The 21,156-nt window shown below is 39.6% G+C and overlaps 1 protein-coding gene across 3 annotated transcripts in view; it reads right to left on the bottom strand.

Annotated features, from left to right (window-relative positions):
* The window catches only part of ELAVL4 (ELAV like RNA binding protein 4), an 87,857-nt gene that overhangs the window by 37,648 nt on the left and 29,053 nt on the right, over positions 1 to 21,156 (bottom strand). The window contains exons 1-3 of one of the 3 annotated variants that reach the window (XM_044430175.1): positions 20,774 to 20,782; positions 18,090 to 18,156; positions 17,916 to 18,041 (exon numbers count right to left, since the gene is read on the bottom strand). In XM_044430175.1, the coding sequence (XP_044286110.1) occupies positions 17,916 to 18,041; positions 18,090 to 18,156; positions 20,774 to 20,782 (202 nt within the window). Of the gene's footprint in view, positions 1 to 17,915; positions 18,157 to 20,773; positions 20,783 to 21,156 lie in introns of those variants that run through there. The other 2 variants (XM_044430174.1, XM_044430173.1) reach the window with 2 other exon arrangements.

Raw genomic sequence — 21,156 nt, 5'->3', positions numbered from 1 at the left:
ATAATGCTGAAGGGAAGAGGGGGAGTTTCTTGGAGCCACTACTCTGGCTGTCTCTGTGTACTTCTGTTAATTTTTTTACTTCCTTCTACACCGTATGTCCTTGTGGAAAGAAAACAGTGGACTTCCTCATTCCTAAGTTTTCAGTTTTAGAGTACTGGCTCAGTGTGCAATAGAATGTTTCTGTTTCAGTAGTGCTGGTGAAAACCCACATGGATTTCTTACACCTGGAAATGCCACATGTCTCGATCCTAACCAAAGACCAGGTAACACTGACATGCAGAAGGGCGGGCACTGCCATCCCAGATCAGCCAAAGGAGAATATAAAGAAAATTCATATTTGGCTTTAAAAGGATTCCATAGGTCCCTGGGAAAAACAATCTCCATGTGAGGCCACTACAGGCAAGGACCACTGAGGCACAGTGGTCTAGTTTGGTAGTGGTGGTGGACTGGCAACATCTCTGCAGCACCCAAGAGAGCAACAGCCATTTGGCACAAGCTGGAATAGGCCCCTGTGTGAGAGGGAGAGTTTGGTGCGGTGGCTAGCATGTAGCTTAGTCTTTGCTAAGCTGGAAAGGCCCTGGCCTGCAGCTGGATGGGCAACTACATGTGGATGCTGCCTGCTATGCATTATTCACACAAATGGGGCTGGTAAGTGCCAATTGGTACAGCCTGGAATGCACACTATGAGTGCAAGAGAACTTGGTGCTGCCAAAAGATGGAAGTCAGCAAATATGCCTAGCTCAATGGCCCACATTGGAAATGATTGGCAAATACAAAACTCCACAGGAGAAATCCTCTACAGGGGATTTCTGGCCTCAGCTTCACAACACAGGTATGCCTTCCAAACCTGGAAACCACCTCAGGACCCATTGGGTTAGTAGCCAGAAGGCTTTCATGGCTTTCCCTACAGGATAGGGCACTGGATACCTTGTCCCCAACCTCCAAATTTCTGCAGAATTCCCCAAGGGCGCTTGCCCAAACTGCAGAGAGGTAGTTCAGACATTGGTAGAAGACATTGCCAAAGCGGGGTAGCCTATTCCTTTCTCCCACCAGTTGGGAGTTTCTCAAATCACCATGACATTAGAGTGTGAGCCTCTGCATTCTCTGTGTTTCTAGTGAAACAGCTGATGCCATTTTAGACATACAACAAAGTTAGTTCAACTTCAGCAACTTGCCATACAAAGTTGCTAGACACTGCATTGTTAGCAAGCCAGGACAGGGTTTGCAACACTTGTAGAAGACAAAACTGTTTGTTTAAAGCATCTCATTCAAAAGCTCAATCCTTTACAACCTGCCTTCAATTTCATTCTGGTAAAAGTGAATTGGGAGGATTGTTGTTTTGGTTCTCCAACTGAGACTGGCTACAAAAACTTGAAACTTTATATTTGCTTTTTTATGCTTTTCCTCCTCATGTTGCTTGCAGTTGCTGACAGTGTTTGTCAACAATTATTTATTCTAATATTTTTCAGACTTGCACATGGTAGGCGGGGCCGGCTGGGGCCAGACTGGATAACCCAGGAGGCCCCTTCTGACTCATTCTGTTTCTATGCTTCTATGTTTTTCTGTTCAAATGGTTCTCACCTGCACAAGCAGTCTGCACCTTCAAGGCAAAGCTGCAAAGGCTTAGTAACCTATCTCCCTAATCAAGAGGAATCTGTCTTTTAATAAGAAGATTCCTTTGAAGGGGGGAAACTGTTACCAATTGCAGCAACCCAAAACACCCCAAAAGTGATTGGCCAGAGAAAGGCCCCAAAAGTAGTTGGCCAGAGGAAGGCCATAGTAAAAACACCACAGTTATACTGTCCCAGAAGGGAGTGGGGATAAGAACAAAATGAACTTTGTGTAACCCACAGCTAACATGCTAGCCTGACCTCGAATACGGTAATCAAAAGGACAGTGGAAACTGGCTCTAGCTGCCATGAAAGTTGCAAATATGCAGGGAGTAAGAACATGGCAAACCTGTGTGAATCTCGAGCAGATAAGAAATACACATGGGAAATGTCTGGTCCTTGACAGAAGAAAGGACTCTTTCTCCAGCACGGGAGGGGGTGCATACATTGATGTATCGATGTATTAGATGTGTATTAGGTGACCTATTTGGTTACCTAGGGTATAAAACACATATACTAGGGTGCAACTTTTGAGACACTGCTTTGGGCTGCATGTCCCCTTTTGTCTCCCTTTATTCTGCAGTGCACTAGAATAAAGCTGATTTTGGCTCTAAGTCTCATCTCAGGCTCTGTTTGTCTTGGGTCTAGGGTTCACCCGGGTTTGCCCCAGCTGTTGACTGGCTCAGTCCGGTAACACTACAGTGAAACACAGATAAAGAAATATCCTCCTGAGAGCAGTTCACCTGGTGCCTTTATTACAATCTTTTTGGTACCAGGGAAAAACAACTCTGTTCTCCAGACATTTTAATAACTGATTTTATACTGTTCAGTTTTAAGGTATATAGTTGTACGTTGCTAATGATTGATGACAAAAAGAGAAGGGGATGGCAGAGGATGAGGTGGCCTAGATGGAGTCACTGGGCAGTGGGTGTGAGCTTGGGTGGACTCTGGTGGCAGGTGATGGACAGGAGAGTTTGGAGGAATGGGGTTGGGATGGGTTAGGCATAACTTTGCAGCTAAACAACAAATAATTTTAACGTATTATTTTAACCTAGCCACACCTAGTTTCTCAGCTGCATAATGTATTTTTATTGTATATTGCTACTCTTTGTATGCTTTTACTGTGTGTTATTGTTGTGTACTGCTATGTATTTATGGTTATTTTTGTTTTATTGTGCTATTTGATATTTATATTTTGCTCTTACTGTTTTTATTTGTTTTCCTGTAATCCGCTTAGGACTAATTAATGTGGAATCTAAGTAAAATAAATAAATTTGCCACATTACTCTGAGACAGAATAGAGAATGCCATTAAGAGAACAGGAGACAAGGAGAAATTAATCAAGCCAGAGAGAAGCAAGATCCAGGTGTTGCACCCAACTGTTCTGGCAAGTGAAGAGAAATAGAGGATTAGGTAGTTATACGCCAGGTCTTGATGTGTACCAAACAATGACCAACCACCATGGAGTGGGGGGTCACCACGGGGCGACTAACATGAAGTGTGCACAGTCCCACCTGATCTCCATCAGTATACTAGTAATAAGAGGAAGTGGAAAGGGATGCATGAAGAAGGGTGGAATCCCAGCAATATAGGAAGGCATCACCCATGAAGTGGTACTCAGAGCCTCCTCTCCAAGAAAAAAATGGATGCATTAAGATTATACCGGTAGTGAAAAGGTCATGCTGAGATGTGTCCCATCAATGACAAAGAATGTATACACTGTGAAACATCCTTATGTGCAAAGTTTCTTTCAGAGCCAATGTTAACTGCACATGTGCTTAACTGTATTCACTTGTTTTTAGCGAAGTTAATGGCACTGGCCTGGAACAACCTGGTCATCCCCCATTTATCATCTGGTAGACAGTCAAGGCAGGAGGCAGTCTTTTGCCTCACAGGAAAAATGGGTACTGAGCCATACAGGCTTAATAATTTGCAAGAAAAACACAGTAAAGTTATTCTGTAAAATACCTGCAAAAATACAAATACCTGAAAAAATACCTGAAAAAATACCTGCAAAATAGAACAATTTCTGCCTGGTGCCAAAATGGAAGTAGTGATGGCACCAGGTGTATCTCTTTAGGAAGCCCATTCCAAAGGTGAGGGCAGCCACTGGGAAGCCCTTTTCTAACTGTCACTGCATTCAACTTGTGATCCTTTTGCTGGCATTGAAAGAAGCTTTGATGATGCGCTACTGTGGACAGAGTCTAGCTTAACCAATGTTGGGGAAGGGCACTGAAAGAGAAAGGTGGTTAAATTTGGTACAAGTTTACTATATTCTTTGTGGGTGCAGGAAAGCTTTTTCCGGGATTTTCTGGGATCATGAAGGAGAAGCAGAGCATATACATGGTCACAGATTCCTGAATGGATGGAATTCATTACTGGGTCATTGACGAATGTCAGCCATGTAGAGCAACTGCATGGTTGTCCTTTGTTAGGGATGGTATAGTAGAACAACTGACTACTCCTTGATCGGGGGAGGCAGCAGTTGGTACAGCCAATTCCATTTTGCACATATCTGTCTGATTTGTTTTTTAAAATCTGATTTCAACTGTGCTGCTGGTTCTAACATTGGTCTTCCTGACATGTAGCATGGCTTGAGCTGCTGGTACCAATTGTGAAAAATGCTACCAGAAATGTCAAGGTTAAGATGACTATGGTACCAAGGAAACCTAATCCATACCTAGAGTCTGTACTACTGAAATGGTCAGTTCTGAAATTGGGTGTGACTGTGAGGGTGGGAGCTGGTGACCTGTAGTTGGGTGAATCCTTCTAGAACCACAAGCAGTATGGTTTCAGATATCATGGTTGTCCCTAGAGTGGCTCTGAGGAAAGTCTCTTCTTCAAAAGGATCTTTTCTCCCAAGAGTGAGATGTGGAGTGAGAGTACAGATCTATTTTGATTTATTTTTCAAATTTATATGGTGCTAAATAGCCCAACAGTGACTGTTAGTCACTGAATAGCTGTAAGTGACTAACAACATTAAGATGCAAGCTAACATTACAAATAGGGGTGAAGGGGGGGACTGCTGGAGCAGAGTTAGCTCTTATAATTGGTGTTAAAATCACGTCATAAAATACCTGCAAAATAGAACAGTTTCTGCCTGGTGCCAAAATGGAAGTAATGATTGCACCAGGTGTATCTCTTTAGGAAGCCCATTCCAAAGGTGAGGGCAGTCATCCCTCACTGTCATCCCTTTTACTTCCTTTAGAGGTGGCTGTTTTAGAAGGACCTCATTCCCAGATCTCAATAGGCAGGCAGGAGTGTATTGGAAAAGACGGTTGTTCAAGTAACTGTATGGGGTTCCCTCTATCATGACTCCCCATATTTGATGAAAAAGTTGAGGAACATGGAATGGTATGAAACCAGTAAGCACTTCTTGAACTTCAGAAAGTGATGATAACTAGAGGGTTCTGAATGGGTGAATGGGCATTCTAACACTGAAATTAGCAGTAACTGATTAATCATTTCACCTTCCAATGTTGACCCAGTGCAGAGGCATCATCCACAGCCACTCATGAAATATTCTCATTACCAGAGATGGGTGAGAGTCACATTGGTGATGGCAACTAAAATTGTGGTATATCGCACAGACACTCAGCCATATCAGCCTGAGAAAACAGGGATGGTTTGTTGTAGGAGGGTATGAATCCTTTTCAGTCAGTTTTCACTTTTTCTCCATCTTGGGCAGGTCAATCTGATCTGATGCATGGTGTTTAGCTGGGTCAGTTTTATCCTGGAAAGACCCAATGGGGACTTGGACATCAACAAAACTGACTGCTGTTTAAGGACCAGTTGTTGGGTTGGACCTGGTAGATCTAGTGCCAGTGTTGATAGAGCTGTGAATGTCAATGTAAGAGATGGTTGAAACAGTTCAAGGGTAGAGTCCTGCAATTTTTTCAGGTACTTTGCCTGTAGTGCTTGTTCCTGAAGCACTGCACAAAGGCAAACTGAGCAAATCTATGGAACTTGTTTAGTATATCCTTGGGTGTATATGCACACTTCCACTACATGGGCCATAATGAGACAAAAGAAATAGAACATCTGTACATTTATGAGATGGGGCCAGAGGGGACATAGCCCTATTTTGGTCACAAGAACAGTTTAACCTGATTATATAGAAAAAGTTAAACCATGTTTTAAAGAATGATATAATAAGGAAATAACTAAAGTACTCCAGCACTTTGGTTTTATTAAAATGATTCGCAGAGAAGCTCTTAATAATGCTGCTGTGATAGCACTCAAAGAAGAAGTGAGGGCAAGTATGAGATTGTTGCCCTAGGCTTGCACAGGAAAGCAAGAGGTCAGTCTTCCTGCCTAAATGTCTCAGCTTTCAGAAAGATCTTCAGAGTCAGAACTTGTATATGATACACAGAGACCATAAGGAAAAGTTTTGCAGTTCTTCATTTATCAGGACTGAACCTTTACTTAGAGCTGCATGAAACATTCTTTCAGTGCATTTATGGTTATATTTTACTCCAGACACAGAACACAAAAGCAATTCAAAGCTCATACACTTCTAAGCTTAGTTCTCCTCTATTCAAATTTACCCTCAAAACAAGACCCCTGTGCAGTGGGATAGGCTGTAAGTGACTGGCCCACAGTCACCCAGTGATCTTCATGGCTGAGCAAGCTGGAACCAGGTCCCCATTCCAACACTCTAACTTCCACACTGCACTGGATCTCATCAATGGAAGAAAATTGCATACTTCCAAATGCCCAATTACACATCCAAATTCTTTGCAGTGTTCATGCAAAAAGGTGAAAAAAGCTTGCAATCTGATATGGAGATGAGCCAGACCAAGTTTTAAGGTAGAATTCCAAGAACATAAACAAATTGAGTTTCACTTCATTTCACATTACTACTAAATTAAGGGGGAAGAGACAAAATCAAACAAGCTGACTGAGGAAAATGTAAACAGTAGTAGTAACATTTCTAGTTTAAACTGATGAAAAAGTAAGATAGGAAAAGGAACAGAGGCTACCACAATGTGAAATTCATTTAAAAAGCATAGAAATTCAGTACAGATCTCTGTTCAGCTAGCAGGTAGGAGAAGAATGGATATTCTATAAGGAAAACATGTTTCCTTCCTCATCAGTGATACGCCAGGACTAAAATGCCAGTCTCTAACAGAGGTGAGTATTACATTCTATCAGCTCAAAAGGCATTAACCGAAACATGCAGTGGCACAAACCTTCCTGTTTACTCCACACTGGTACTCTGTCGGATGCAATTTTATTATTTGCCTTTGCTTCAACTATCTTCACCTCTCTTGTGGGTAAGGATGGGAGACAATGCAACAATAGAAAACAAAAATTAGGAACACAGCTTTAGATGGGGATGAGTATAAAAGCCTGAGGCACCAATCTATGCTTTTTCAGTATCAAGCCAAGATAACACCTGTGAATTGTCTCTGTGAAGAATTGACAGGAATGCACAGGTACAGAAAGTTTGTTTCTTGACAGAATTAGTGAGGACTGTACTGAGATTTCTGATTAGTAATGAGGACACCTGCTTTTGTCTGCTCAGAATAAAGGGCAGATTACAGAAATGAATCTCCCACACCAAAACATCTCGGTAGATATTGTGCTAAAGATCAACTTTTTCCAACATCATGTCCTCCAGCTGTTTGGGAATATAATTCCCAGTATGTCAGATCACTGGCTATGCTGCACCAAAGCCTGGAACCCTCTAGTGTCTTCTGAGCTAAAGCTGCCTCCAACCAAACAAACGTAGCCCTTCTTATACTGCCTTGTGAAGGTGTATACTAAGGCATAAACCGGCTACCCACAAATTTCTTCCAATAGGATTATCTCCCGAAAGAACAGAAAGTTGGTTTCACCTGGTCCAATCTGACTGATAGAGTAAACAAATAATAAGAAGGAAAAGGGATGTAAGAGTGAATTACAAGCTGCAGATAGTTTTGAGAAGCAGCCCTATCTGCTACCTGCACGGTGATGAAAGTATGCCACTGTCAATGTATTTTCAATGTATTTTCTCTACCAGTATTACAGTGCATCTATGGAAGCTTCATATCACAGAAAGGGACAACCTCAGAAAGAAACAGGACTTACAAATACTACTAATTCCTTTCCTTAGAACTCAACAAGTGTGGGCAAAAGGTGTGGGCAAAAGAATAAAGAAGGGGGTGTAGAAGGAAAACAACTTTACCAAACTGGAATATATACTCATTTTACAGGAGATTGAAAGACCAAGGAGGTGGCCCCAAGGTGTGAGCAAATTACATGACCTTATGAATCCTCAATACTGTCAGAAGCCGCACACAACTACCACTTCAGAGCTTGTAACTGTGAGGTGCTGTGGCACAATTGGGCAACATACAAATGTTTTAAATAAATAAACAATAAATATTTATTAGAACCTGGAGTTCAAACCACCATTAAAATGTTATTCACTGAGGATCAAGGGCAGAGTGTTTGCAACGTGCAAGAAGAATGAACACCATTCTGCAAAAGCAGCCATGGACTAAACACCCTGTTTCAGAGTGGGAGACCTTATCAGAAGCAGTTTTCTCCCAAGATCTGTATCAGTGTATGCTAATCTATAGTATTATTCTGGGTCTTCAATGGATTGTCGGGCTGTGGGAATGGGGTGGGGAGAAGCGGGATCCAATCAGGGATTTGAGAAACTGAGAGCAACACAAAACAGAGGAAACCTAAAAGGAGATTCCCTGCACACAGTCCCTTCCCAACTCCTCCAATTTCCCCCTCCAATTGCATTTGTGTGTGACACAAGCTCATACTTTGTCACTTTGCTGTATTCAGTAGCATGTGTCGCAACTGTGATACGCGTAAATGCATAAAGACTTTTGTATAAAGACTGTGACCGTATCCCTATATAAACAGATGGGGATCTAATATAGATTTATTTCCCTTTGGTGATAGCATAAAGCTACCTTACTGCAAATCACTAAATCAGTGTGGGCTATTTTGCCATCCTGTGTGCGTGCGCATGTGTCAGAGAGAGAGAGCTGGCAAGAACTACACTCATCTACAGTCATTTCTCTTACGAGGCCATCAAACTTTCTGGGATGTCAGCAGAGATTAAACAGCCTGTAAGATGTGGCTGGGTTCCCTGAGAGCAGGGAATGCAGTACTTCTCACCAAAATGCCCAATTCAGCTATGACACTTGAAAGGTTTATAAGCATCCTTTAAACCAGAGACTGATGGAGGTCTGCTGAGGGCAGACCTACAAGGAAGCCAGCCTACAAGGAATGGCTTCTCATAAGGAAGTTGAGAAATTTGCTCTTCTGTAAATCCTTTTCCCCAGTTGTAAATCCTTTACCCAAATATGTTGAAACTTAGATCCAGATTTCATACTTCTCCAAATGCTACTCTACAGTTCTTGACACTATAATGTATCAAAGTAGATGTTGAAATACAAATCTAGAAACAAAATTCATCACATCTAAATGTGTTTTGAAAACATGTGTTTTAAAAAGATTCATGCAGAAATGAAACAAAATGGAATTATGGGTAAAAACACGCAAAACTGACATAAACATTTGTCTGTCTCTATAGTTTCTGTTGAATGCAAATGTGACTGTCTTGTCTGTTTAGCTATTAACCAAATTCATTGTAAAAGTCCAACTCAAAGATTATCGTTTTCTCTTCCTTGCAGATAACATATTACAAATACAGAGTTGGTAATATACTTAATTAAATTGAACCATATGTTTGTATTCTATAATAGATGTATATACAAAAACATATTCACTTTAGGAAATATATATATAAAAAAAAACAGAACAGAGGAGGAGGAAAATAATGTACGAAAATATAAATAATGGGTTATTTTGTCATCCATCACTTTAAACATTGGAGTAATCAAAATAGGGATGAGAAATTGATTAAATGGATTACATCGAATTGATAAAGAAAATACCAAAAATTATTGTGCATCTTATTTAGTAAATATCTACTTAATTTACAACATTACGGTACCGCAAAAGTTAAGCATTTTAAAGGCACAATCCTATGCATCCTAAGGCAAAGTACTACAACTCCCAGCATGCTAGAGTTGTAGCACTTTATTCTATTCAAACATGTATAGGACTGTGCCTTTAAGAACATAACTGAGGCCTGCTAATTAAGATCAACAATCTGGCTGGACAGGCATCCTGTTTCTAACAGTAGCCAGCCTGGCACCTTTGGGAAACCTACAAATAGGGCATAAATACTAAAGGAAGCTAACTGCGTTCTCCACAACTGAATCTGGTGACAGGCTGCCTCTGAATGTTGAAATTCCCTTTGGCTACTATAGTTAATACTCATTACAAGATATATCCTACATAAATTTTGGTCTAATGCCCTTTAAAGCCACCCAACAAAACCACATTGCGGAGCAGCAAATTCCAGCAGCAGTAAAAAAGGGCATTCTTTTGTCTACTCTGAATCTTTATGCATTTTATAAGATACCATTATGAGAGAAAACAAGTAATCTCTATCAACTTTCTCCACAGTATTCATTCTTATATAAGCCTCCAACTTGCTCCTCTTCACTAGGGTGCTTCTATACACAGAATCTCACTGAATTCAATATTGCTGACTCCCTGGGATTCCAAATGATGTCATATATTTTCCAAGAGGAAAGGCAAGTTCTTTAATCTTTCTTTGAATAAAAGTGGCTCAACCCCTGGTAAGTTTGGTTACCTTTCTCTGCTTTTTCCAGTTTATGATACTACTTTTACTTCTCATACTCCTTCCTGTGTCTCCCCCCAGCTCAACACACTCACAAATATACACAGCGCCAACCTAAGAATTTGGGCTTGTTTTTTTGTTTTGAGAGCTCATAATGATAAAGAAACAATATAAAAGCCCTCAGTAAAAGGTTTTGTTGAAAGCTTTGAGGAGGTTCTAGTACAGGGGTCTCAAACTCGCGGCCCATGGGCCAATTGCCGGGACGGGCGGGGCATGGGGAAGGGGCCCTGCGGCCTTCAAAGCGCCAGCGGCGCCCAGGCCGGCCGCGGGATGAGCGGCCCACCACCACCGCGGTGGTGGAATACTTGATGTGGCCCAGCCTCACCCAGACTCTACTTCCAGTGGCCCCCAGGTTAAGGTGAGTTTGAGACCCCTGTTCTAATAGGTATTGAATTCCAGAAAGCTTTTACCAGAATCATGGGATAAGAAAACTTTTATCCAGAGTCAGGTTTAGGGTTATATAATCTGCAGGTTAATAATTTGTGCCAATCCAGATGTTGGACTGCAACTGCTTTCATACCTCACCAGAGGCCCACAAGTGGCCTATCATGCTACCTGTCATAACAGTTACACAAATCACTGCATTTTCCTGGATCATTCACATTAATTTTCCTTGTTTAAATCTAACAAGGAACATATAATAATTGATGCTACATCTGCTCTTGTAATTTAACTAAGGTTAACTGAAGTTCTTCCTGTATTTATCTGACAAGAACTGAATTAATCCATAATTAGTTTGTGGATATGAGCAAGCTGGAATAGAATGATTAGAAGAAACTCTAATAATGCAGATTTTCTGTATACATCATACACACATAGCCTATCCATGCATTTATTAATACAAAATTATTATTATCCATACTGCACTTTCATAGAGGTCTAACATCTAACTTCATAATGGAAAATCAAGAGAATGATGTATCCTTGTACAATTCTTTACAACAGCATTGGCTGTTCTGCCCATTGACCCAAGCCATCTATTTGCACCTCCCACTGTTATATGGAATCTTTGTCATCAGGTCATTCAAGACAGGATACACTCTCTCCCAGTGTGGAGGGAAGGAAGTAAAATAAAAACCAAAGTACAGGATGTCCCAAAAAATTTGACATTATTTGAAATGTGAGTATCTGCGTAACTACATGTCCTAGGCAAACAAAATTAAATAGGCTTCATGTTGAACAATGAAAGATTTATCAAAATTTGAACAAGAGATGCAAAGGGATGTAGATTTATAATTGATTTCACAAAGCTTCACAAATGTTCAATATGCGCCTCACCTGTGACACAGCACACATCAAGTTGGTAGTTCACCTCCTGCCAAACACGGTATAGCATGTCTTGCGTAACATTGCATAAATAACATTAGTTAGTTTTTACACATTTTGGTAAAATTTGAGATCATTTCAGTGAGAACTGGCTATGTTATTAGACTGCGAAATTACATCAATTTTTTTGATACACTCTGTATATGTACTGCTTGAGCTAAGGGTATGAACTTTAAACGGCCTTAATTTGCTGACAAAATTGCTCCAAAATCACTCTAGTATTAGTCCACACAGGGCTATCGTAGGAAGTAAGTCAACAGTTAATCTACCTGTGATGGCAGGGAAAACTGATGGTGGGGGAACTGATATCACAAAGCCCTAACAGGCTTGTGCCGGCAGGGTAGATGGGAAGGAAGTAGAGGTGCTTCTCCATCTTTCTTTTGTGCTTTCATTTTTGGAACATGTCTCTATTCTTGGGAGGGAGACATGAACTATACTATGAGCCTAGGTCACTCTCTCAGACCACTGGCCCACAGCCTAAAAGATTTTTCTCTCTCAGACTCAAAGGTAATCATAATTTTACTTTGGTTTATAATTGTTAAATTTTAACAAAAAGAGCATAACTTTCCAAAGGTTAAAGAATATTAATACAACAAATGCAATGGAGATTGGGCTTTTGGTGAAAGAAATTATTTTTAAGCCCTGTATTTCAGATGTCCACTGAAAAGAATGTAAACTTCTCCTGGCAGTATTCTTCTATATGCAAGATACTTCCTTAACTGAGGTTCTATTTTTTTTGTTTTTGTTTTGGGAGAGTAGCTGATTAAAACTCACAATTGGGTTATTGGACAAGATAAGCTGCCGTTATGAAATGATACAGCAGGGACCAGTTTCACTGTTAATTTAAAATGCTAGAATTAATTAGGTAGTGTAAATGAAGAATTTAATAAGCATACTTTACAACTAGAAGTTTTGTTTTTATTAAACATGCCTGCCAAGTGAAGCTAAACGTTTTCCTTGTCCTCCTTTTTCTACCACCATTGTCTTAAAAACTTGGAATTTATGTATTTATTTAAGCAACTTATATGCCGCCCCATTGCATGAGCCTCAGGGTGGCTTACAATCAAAAAATCCCGCATAAAATACAAAAAAAAAAAAGAAAGAAAGAAAGAAAGGAAAACACTTTCTTAGTATAAACCGTTTGTCATCACTGTCATCCTCATTGTCATTAGCCTATTGCATTTACATCCTACTTTTCTTCTCTTGCAAGGAACCCAAGGCAGTTTTCAAGGTTTAACACCTCTCCATTTTATCCTCTCAAAAACAACCCTGCAAGGTAGGTTAAGCTTGATTTATTAAAACACAAACTAGGAATTCCTGTTTATGTTTGCAACATATTAAATAAAACTGAAGTTTATATTTTTGGTTTTGAAGTCTAAATAAAGGCTATCTCAGGAACTGTAATTCCCAGTCAACTTGATTTGATTTGCTACCAAATTTTCCATAAAAGAATAAGCTTGCAATATCATGAATCAGCTTCCAAAAATGACTGCATACCTAAAAATCAACTGAAAACTCTGTATGTTACTACTAAGCTAACGGAAAGACTATAGAAAAATGTCATATTTGGATGTACTAAGGCAGGTAGGTGTTTAGGATGCATTCAGTCTTGCAATAAAAGATTATTTAAAAGATTATTTGAAATATCAAAATTGTATATACTGTGTTCCAACAGATTTTGTAATTCAACAGACTTTATCTCTGAACTTCTTATCAAGTTATTTTGGAGATAAAACTTAGAACTTTAATAAGATAAAACTTATTAAAATCATAATACTTTCTTTGCAGCATAAGAAACAGTGAAGTTTTCATTAGCTTGTTCTCTGAGTTATAAATACACACAATTTCATATATTAGAATTGTATCAGTCATAATATAAATTTATTCGTTAGTGTGAATGCACATGGCCATTGTGACGTAACAACACTGGAAGTTGGTAGTATTTATATAATGGGAAATCATGACTGCTTTCAGCACAACACCTATCAATGCATACTTTCCACACCTTCCACAACACCTATTACCAAACATGTCAAATGGTATAAATTTATACCATTTAAGAAGTGTATTATTTAAGAAGAAGCTGAACTAGATCTTGTCAAGACTGCAGGAACCAAGTTTCAGAATAACAAAATCTAAGTCAATATAATTGCCAGAATGTCCCAAACTCTAGGCATTTCAGCAATTTTTAAGCAGAGAGAACCTCTATGGATATAGGTCTGCTGGAGTTTTCTTGAGGAATCCCTTAGATAGACTTCAAGGCAGACTGAGGTTCAACCTAACACTGTAGAGGTGAATTACTTGGCCTGCAAGTCCAAGGTATAAGACATATGTAGAAAGGAACTAGAATTCACAGCTCCAGAACTTCAGTCCGCAGGAAGTTTATGGCAATAAAGCAAAAAGGTCCACCTGGAGGCTAACTTGCAATGCAGGACTGCAGGGCAAATATTCTAATTTAAGAAGGAATTAGGAGCTCAGCTGGCCTGCTGATATACAGCTGAATAACTTCAACCATTTTTGCCAGAGTGTCATTCCCTGTGAAAGTGTGGTGGGAAGTGGCTTGTGTCACTTTTCTGAGTGACTCAAATTACATTTTCAGTGCGGACGGGTTATGCATATCAGACATGTATTCAGGCAATGTTCTCCTCATTCTGCTTAGTAAAAAGCACAGAAGTACATCTTGACTCCGAACCACAAGCTTCAGAAATCCAATTGGATTAAATATTTAGCTCAGCTCTGGTCTTTAGATGTTCAGTGAATCTCCTATGCTTGTCAAAGCAATTCCTGCTCATTCTTTCAGATTCTGATCCTTCCATGCTATCTGCAGAAGGCTCTATGTCAAGCCTTCCTCAATTTGGTGGCCTTCAGAGGCATTTGGACTGCAACTCCCAGAATTTCCATCCAGCATTGCAATTGACTAGGAATTCTGAGTGTTGTGGTCCAAATGTATCTAAGAAGGCACAAGGTTGAAGAAGGCTGCTCTATACCAGGGGTCTCAAACTCAACTTACCTGGGGGCCACTGGAAGTAGAGTCTGGGTGAGGCTGGGCTGCATCAAGTATTCCACCACCGCGGTGGTGGTGGGCCGCTCATCCCGCCGCCGGCCTGGGCACCGCCGGCGCTTTGAAGGCCGTAGGGCCCCTCCCCTGTGCCCCGCCTGTCCCGGCAATTGGCCCATGGGCCGCGAGTTTGAGACCCCTGCTCTATACAAATTGCTGTTTGTTGGTCAGTGCCTGCTGACAAAGACCAAACAACAACCACTCCAATCAAGCTTTATTTGGTTCCCCAGCCCAGCTGGGAAAGAGCATGCATGGGCGAACTATAGATCATTTAGCTTCGCCTATATTTACTCTTATGCAGTGCACCAGGTGACTGTGCCACAGATCACTCACAGAGCATATGCATTGCTGGAAGAAGTCCTAATTACAATTCCTGGTACTTCCAACTAGGTCCCGAAAAGATCCCTGTATGAAACCCTAGTGAGCTGCTGTTAGTGTGGACAATATTGAACTAGCTGGACCAATAACCTGACATAATAAGGCAGCTTCTTCGGCTCTTTCCTATGATCTTCTAATCACAACTGTGAAACTTCAGCTAGTCCTCTACAGAGTGGGGTTAAGTGGATCACAGAACTCTCTTACACCATCAGGAAGCAAGTTGCTGTACTAACAGCTGTTTTAAAAATTTGCCTACCGAACTGCACTTGACTGAAAGATGCAGTTCTTTCCAACAGATGCTGAAAAGCAGGCCAGCTGTCTTATCACCTGTGCATACACATATTTCTCTTGAATATAATACAGTATATGGTGGGATTTAATGATATACATTTCATTAATAATCTCAGTGTAAATGAATGGCCATTGTCTACCAACTAGGCTCATAACTTAATTTTTGCTTTTGTCAAAGCAGTTTCTTCTTTACCTACTCCTCAATCTCACAACCAAAGATTTTGTAATCTTCAAGGAAACTTTGGATTGCCACTTCTATATTCCCTTCCCTCTATATATTATCTTCTTCATCCTATATCACTCCTGTACTCTCAAATCTGAAATAGCTCATCCACTTCAATATCAGAACCTACATCTCATCCCTTAGGGTTTCTTCACATGTTCCAAACACTCACAATATTCTCTCATTTACTTGTTTTCAGTCTTTCTGGTATGTCCCCCTTTAAAACTGTTCCTTACTACCCATTAACAATGCATTGCTCTTCTATATGGGTGATGTTATTTCTCATTTTTAGCCACTCTTGGAGATACCATTATCCCTCCACTTTTCCCAAAAATGGAGATTCCTCCTCTCTCCCATTCAAGTAGTCTCTAAAATTTTTTTCGATGCCCCTCCAAATTCCATTTATTCTATTTTTTTTCTTGGAACAGAAAAGTTCTATGGCCACACATACATTTTTATACGTTTATTTCAGTCCTTGCAATACAGTGTGGTGTGGAGATCCAGTGAGGTATGGTGGTTAGAGTGTTAGACTGGGGGCCCAGGAGATCCAGCTTCTAATTCCCAGTCAACCATGAAGCTGGCGGGGTACATTTAGTCACTCACAGTCTAATCTACGTCATAGGGTTGCTGTGAGGATAGAATGGCGCAGAAGAGAACTATGCAAGTTACCTTGAGTTCCTTACTAAGGGAAGAATGGTAGGATATAATGCAATTCAATAATAATTCCACTCTAGAGAATTTCATAATTTGGCACATGGATTTGGGGCTGATGAGAGGGCCTGTGAAATAAAGCCTTAAGACTTAAGCCCCAGCAGGCACGTGGAAATTCTGCATCTTCTGGTACTCAGCCTGTATCTAATGAATAATCATTCTTCATAGTCTGATCACCTCTTTTCCACAAAATCAAAACTCCCTGACTAGTCCTCCCTCCAGGCATCTTTGTCCTCTTTAGCAAATTCAAAGTATCTAACACTGACTTCCTATCATTCTACCACATTATCAATACCAAGTCCCTAAACTTTATTTTTAAAAGCTGTCCATCTCTCCACCATCAACTATACCTTCTCCATTGACTGCTTTTCTTCACCCTCTCCCTGTCAACATTCAACAGAGCCAACTTTGTTCCATTTCCAGCTTTATCATTATGCCTTCACAGTTCTTTAAGTTGTTCTAATGATCCACTTTTTCATCAAATCCTTTCTTAAACTACCCTAACTTACCTACATTACCGCTCTCTGACAATTCTCACTCTGTTCCACTAAAATGTTAATCCTACACCTGATATTCCCATGCTGGTCACCTAATGTACCTCCCAAGACAACTGACAAGGGGTGGGGTCGCATATATATAGTGTGGTATACTCAATTACCACTGTGAAATAAATGGATTGAGTACTAAAGAAACAAAAGCAGATCCAATAGACATCCTAGGAAGTTTGCAAACTTTTCTTGACATCCTGGGAACAGTCTTCTCAAGTATTATGGAAGTAAACTAAGGGATGAATTCTTCAACAAAGTGACATCAAATAAGGCAACGTTTCTGGTATTTTTAAATTCAAGCAGTGTTCAATTATCAGATAGAATCTACAGACAACTATGAACCAAACTGAACTGCAAAAGGATTCATATTTTCACTCATGCATAAGGACATGTGAAGCAAAACAACTTAACTACAGGATGATATTCAATGCATGCTGACTTTTTGTGTGCACAGGTGCACAGATGAAAGAGTAAAATGATACTATTTTTGAAAGTGAGCTAAAATCATGAATTCACTGTGTGAACTGGGAAAAGTCAGTTGTTATTTGCAAGCATGCCCACCTTCATTATTCTCAAGCCCCCTGTACAAAGTTTTAAAGCAATATCCCTTGCTTTAATTTTATGTGATATTAAGTCATCACCTTGAGCATGCAGTAGTCTGTATGCATGGTGTTCTATCATATGCATGGTAACTGCCTGCTTAGCTGGATCATATATTTTCATCCAGGTCCAGAGTTATGATATGGAACCAAGAAGTTGCCTTCAACTCCCTCTTTTGGTTTTTTTGCACACATGCATGTGAGATCTGCTCTATTGCAGGGTATCTGGTATGCCTCCTGTCACTGGTGTTCAGATGATTGAGAGAAGGACCATAAAGAAAGGCGACGCCAAATGTCTACATTAATGGGTAATGCAAAGTATTATATAATAAGATGCAGTAATGACTTGGTAAATTATAATAATCTTGCAAAAGAGCACAGAAATACAAGCTCACAGCAGGGAATTCCTAATTTCCACAAATAAGGAAAACATAAACAGTGAGACACTTTACCTGTAATTTTGTCTCTCACAAGCTTGCAGGATTCTATTTCACCAATGCTCCCAAAAAGGCTCCTGAACTCTTCCTGGGTCATGTTCTGGGGTAAGTAGTTGACTATGAGGTTTGTTTTGCTGTCATCTGTAGCAGCCCCTGTCTGCATAGGGGAAGGGCAGTTCCTACTGTTACTGGCAGGTCCATTGGTTGTATTGGATGTAGGGCCATTTGACACCTGAGGCTCCATGGTGCTAATTATCTAATCAGAAAGGAAAGAGGAGAAAATACCACCTTAAGTCACACAAACACACTTGCTATTTTTTTAAAAAAGATACTTACAATTGAATATGTAGGTAGCATTCATGGCCAATTTAAGACAGTTAACCAAAAAATAAAAAATAAAAAAATAAAATCAGCTTGATTCTTGTGCTATTGTTGCAAAGTAGGTCATGCTAGTCTTTGACAGAGAGCACAGACTATGATGCAGAGGCAAATAAAACCTCCCTCCCCCAGTCTCTCTCTTTTTTTGATGCAAAGCTAATTTCTCTTTTCATGATGCAATCATTTTAATAAATTTGTATTTACACTATACAAATTTAATTATGATCTATGGTTTAATAACTGTAATTAAAATTATAGTTAAGTGGAAGAGTCCCATATAGAAGTAAAAACTGAAAAGGTAAAAATACATTAGCTATTTAATTGCTGCAACACCCAGTGCTGTGACAGGTTTATCTAGGCCATTCAAGCTATAGAAAGCCTTAACTGTGATCAGCTTGAAGCAATAACCTCTCAGTATTACACTGAAAGGCCTGTATACTTCACTTACTTACTTACTTTATTTATTTAATTTCTATACTGCCCAACAGCCTAAGTGGGTGATTCACAAAGCACATAAAAATGATACATCATATAAAACATATTAAAACATCATTGAACGTTTACAATTCAAAAATTAAAATCACATATTAAGCTGGAATAAAAGAAGAAATATTCAGACCTGTTAGAAGCTAGCAGGGCACAGAAGCTACTTGAATGCCCTGTAGTAGAAAATGGCATTTACCTGGCACTGAAAAGACAATAAGGCTGACACCAGGCAGACCTCAGTGGGGAGATAATTCTATAACTGGTGGGGCCACCACTGAAAAGGCCCTTCTCCTTGTTGTCACCATTTGAGCCTCCCTAGGAGGTGGCAGTCAGAGATACTGTTACATTTGCTACCAGGGTCTTCTTTTGATAAATTACTAAACAAAGCTCTAAAACTGCATATACTTGTACACGAACCATGTTACTCAAGTTAATAGACCCATTTCTGCTGAAAGTGAAGGAGCTTGACTTTTTAATTGCTATGTATACATTCAGAGATGGCCATTATTTGCACTGTCCACCTATTTGTCTCCTGCCAGCTGTGGGGCAAAGTCTACTTGTTACAGCAGATATGAGTCAAAAATGGATAAAGAAGCTGCAGATTTTCTGGGACAGCATCCACACCTATACTTAAACCAACTTCTACATTCTGTTTTTTTCCGTGAGCAAGCTCACTTTTATGCATCACACTCCTGGGGGTGTATCCAAATTGTGTCATTCCACCAGAGGAACAGACAATGCTTGTGAGCCCACCTTTCAAAATCTGCTGAGGAGCTTAGGGGGGGCCTCAAGAGCAAATTAGGGGCACAGGAAAGAGGAGAGGAAGAGAAAGCCCTGTTGTATAAGCAGATATATGCTCACTTCATGCTGAATAACCCTTCTTTAATAATGCCTTTTCTTTTTATTTATGTAAAATAAACTGGGCAGTTTGCGTAAATAAAACACTGTCCCTCCACTGTTCCATAGCCTATAAAACATTCTCTTATCTTTAAGACAGAACGCCCCCCCCCCCCCCGCCAGATATATGTTCTCAAGTATACCCTAAATGTTTCAAGTAACCCATATGATTAAAAATACTGGGGATTTCAAATGAGAGTTATGTTGAAACAGCCAACAGGCATTGAAGATACAGGGGATCAATTTTATAAATGAATAAACTGAATATGCACAGGAGAAACAGTTTACATTTTAACTATTCATAGTACAGTACAAAAAGAATTTAGTACAAAGGGATAAACTGTTCTTCTAGCCCCTTGAGAAATAAATCACCCCAATGCAAAAAAAAACAAAAAAAACAAACCCTACTTCACAAATGCCATTTGTTCATATACTGGTGATTTAGAATCTCACCAAATAAGAAAACTGCTGCCATGTGAGAAATTCTCACAATCATTTACCAGGACTGAGTGGGCTGGGAACCAGCAACTTCCAGATCTTCCATGAAGTTCCTTACAATGCCCTCAGAGAGTTAAATTCAGTCATTTTAAAATCATCCCAACTCATATCAATAATTATTGGATTCCTAAACTATCCCTGGACACATCCAACTGGTGAAGCACCCCTCAACTACTATAAAGGCTCTAGGTTGCACTTAACCCTTATACTGTGTCCTCTAAAACAAAAGTGATACCACCAAGAAAATAACACTTTCACTTAAAATTAGTAGAAGTGCAATTCAACAGGCCTCAGTATTATTTTAAACTCTGGGTTTATTTTGGTGACTGCAAACTAAGACCACATGCCTATTCCTAGGCAAAAGAATACCATGCAAAGAAGCGATGAACTCTATATATGTTATCTAACATTATAAATATTGATAGCAAGAAGGTATCACAGCATAGTCAAGGGGAAATCCAAGGTTTACATGAGTACAACAAAAGTTTTCCTTGCAAGGGGAAAAACTTCAAACAGTTCAAGCTCAGTGACTGTTGGAAACAAAATGGAAAACTGATACAATGAAATTGACTAGTCGGAACAGAGCTGCAATAAAATGGTACATCATTTCATACTGTTAACATTTTATTGCAGGTCCCATTTATGATTAGACTAATTTCTTAAGAACTGGTTGGTTTGAAAGATTGCATACGTTATCTTGGAGATGGAAAAATGAACCTTCTGCTTAGTATCCTATCTGTATTGAAGTATACAACTATTTGCAAACTCAAAATAGTATTTTGAATTCAGTATTTACTTTAAAATCTATTTTGAACTTTCAAAATTAATTCCCTTCTCATTGTTCTAGATATAAAGGCAGCAAGCATATAAACTTCAAAAGCAGTTTTGAGAACCTATTTGTAAAAGACAGTTTACTAAATTTAAACCTAAATAGGTCTGTTGGATTGTTTTTGAAACTGGCTATTCAAAGATAGGAGACTGCAGGTGGCGCAGTGGT

This window comes from Varanus komodoensis, unplaced genomic scaffold (genome assembly GCF_004798865.1).
Source record: "Varanus komodoensis strain SLA01 unplaced genomic scaffold, ASM479886v1 scaffold20_1, whole genome shotgun sequence".
In the NCBI taxonomy this organism is placed as follows: domain Eukaryota; kingdom Metazoa; phylum Chordata; class Lepidosauria; order Squamata; family Varanidae; genus Varanus; species Varanus komodoensis.
Note: the sequence above shows the minus strand (reverse complement) of the source record. Positions and strands in the feature narration are given on the sequence as shown.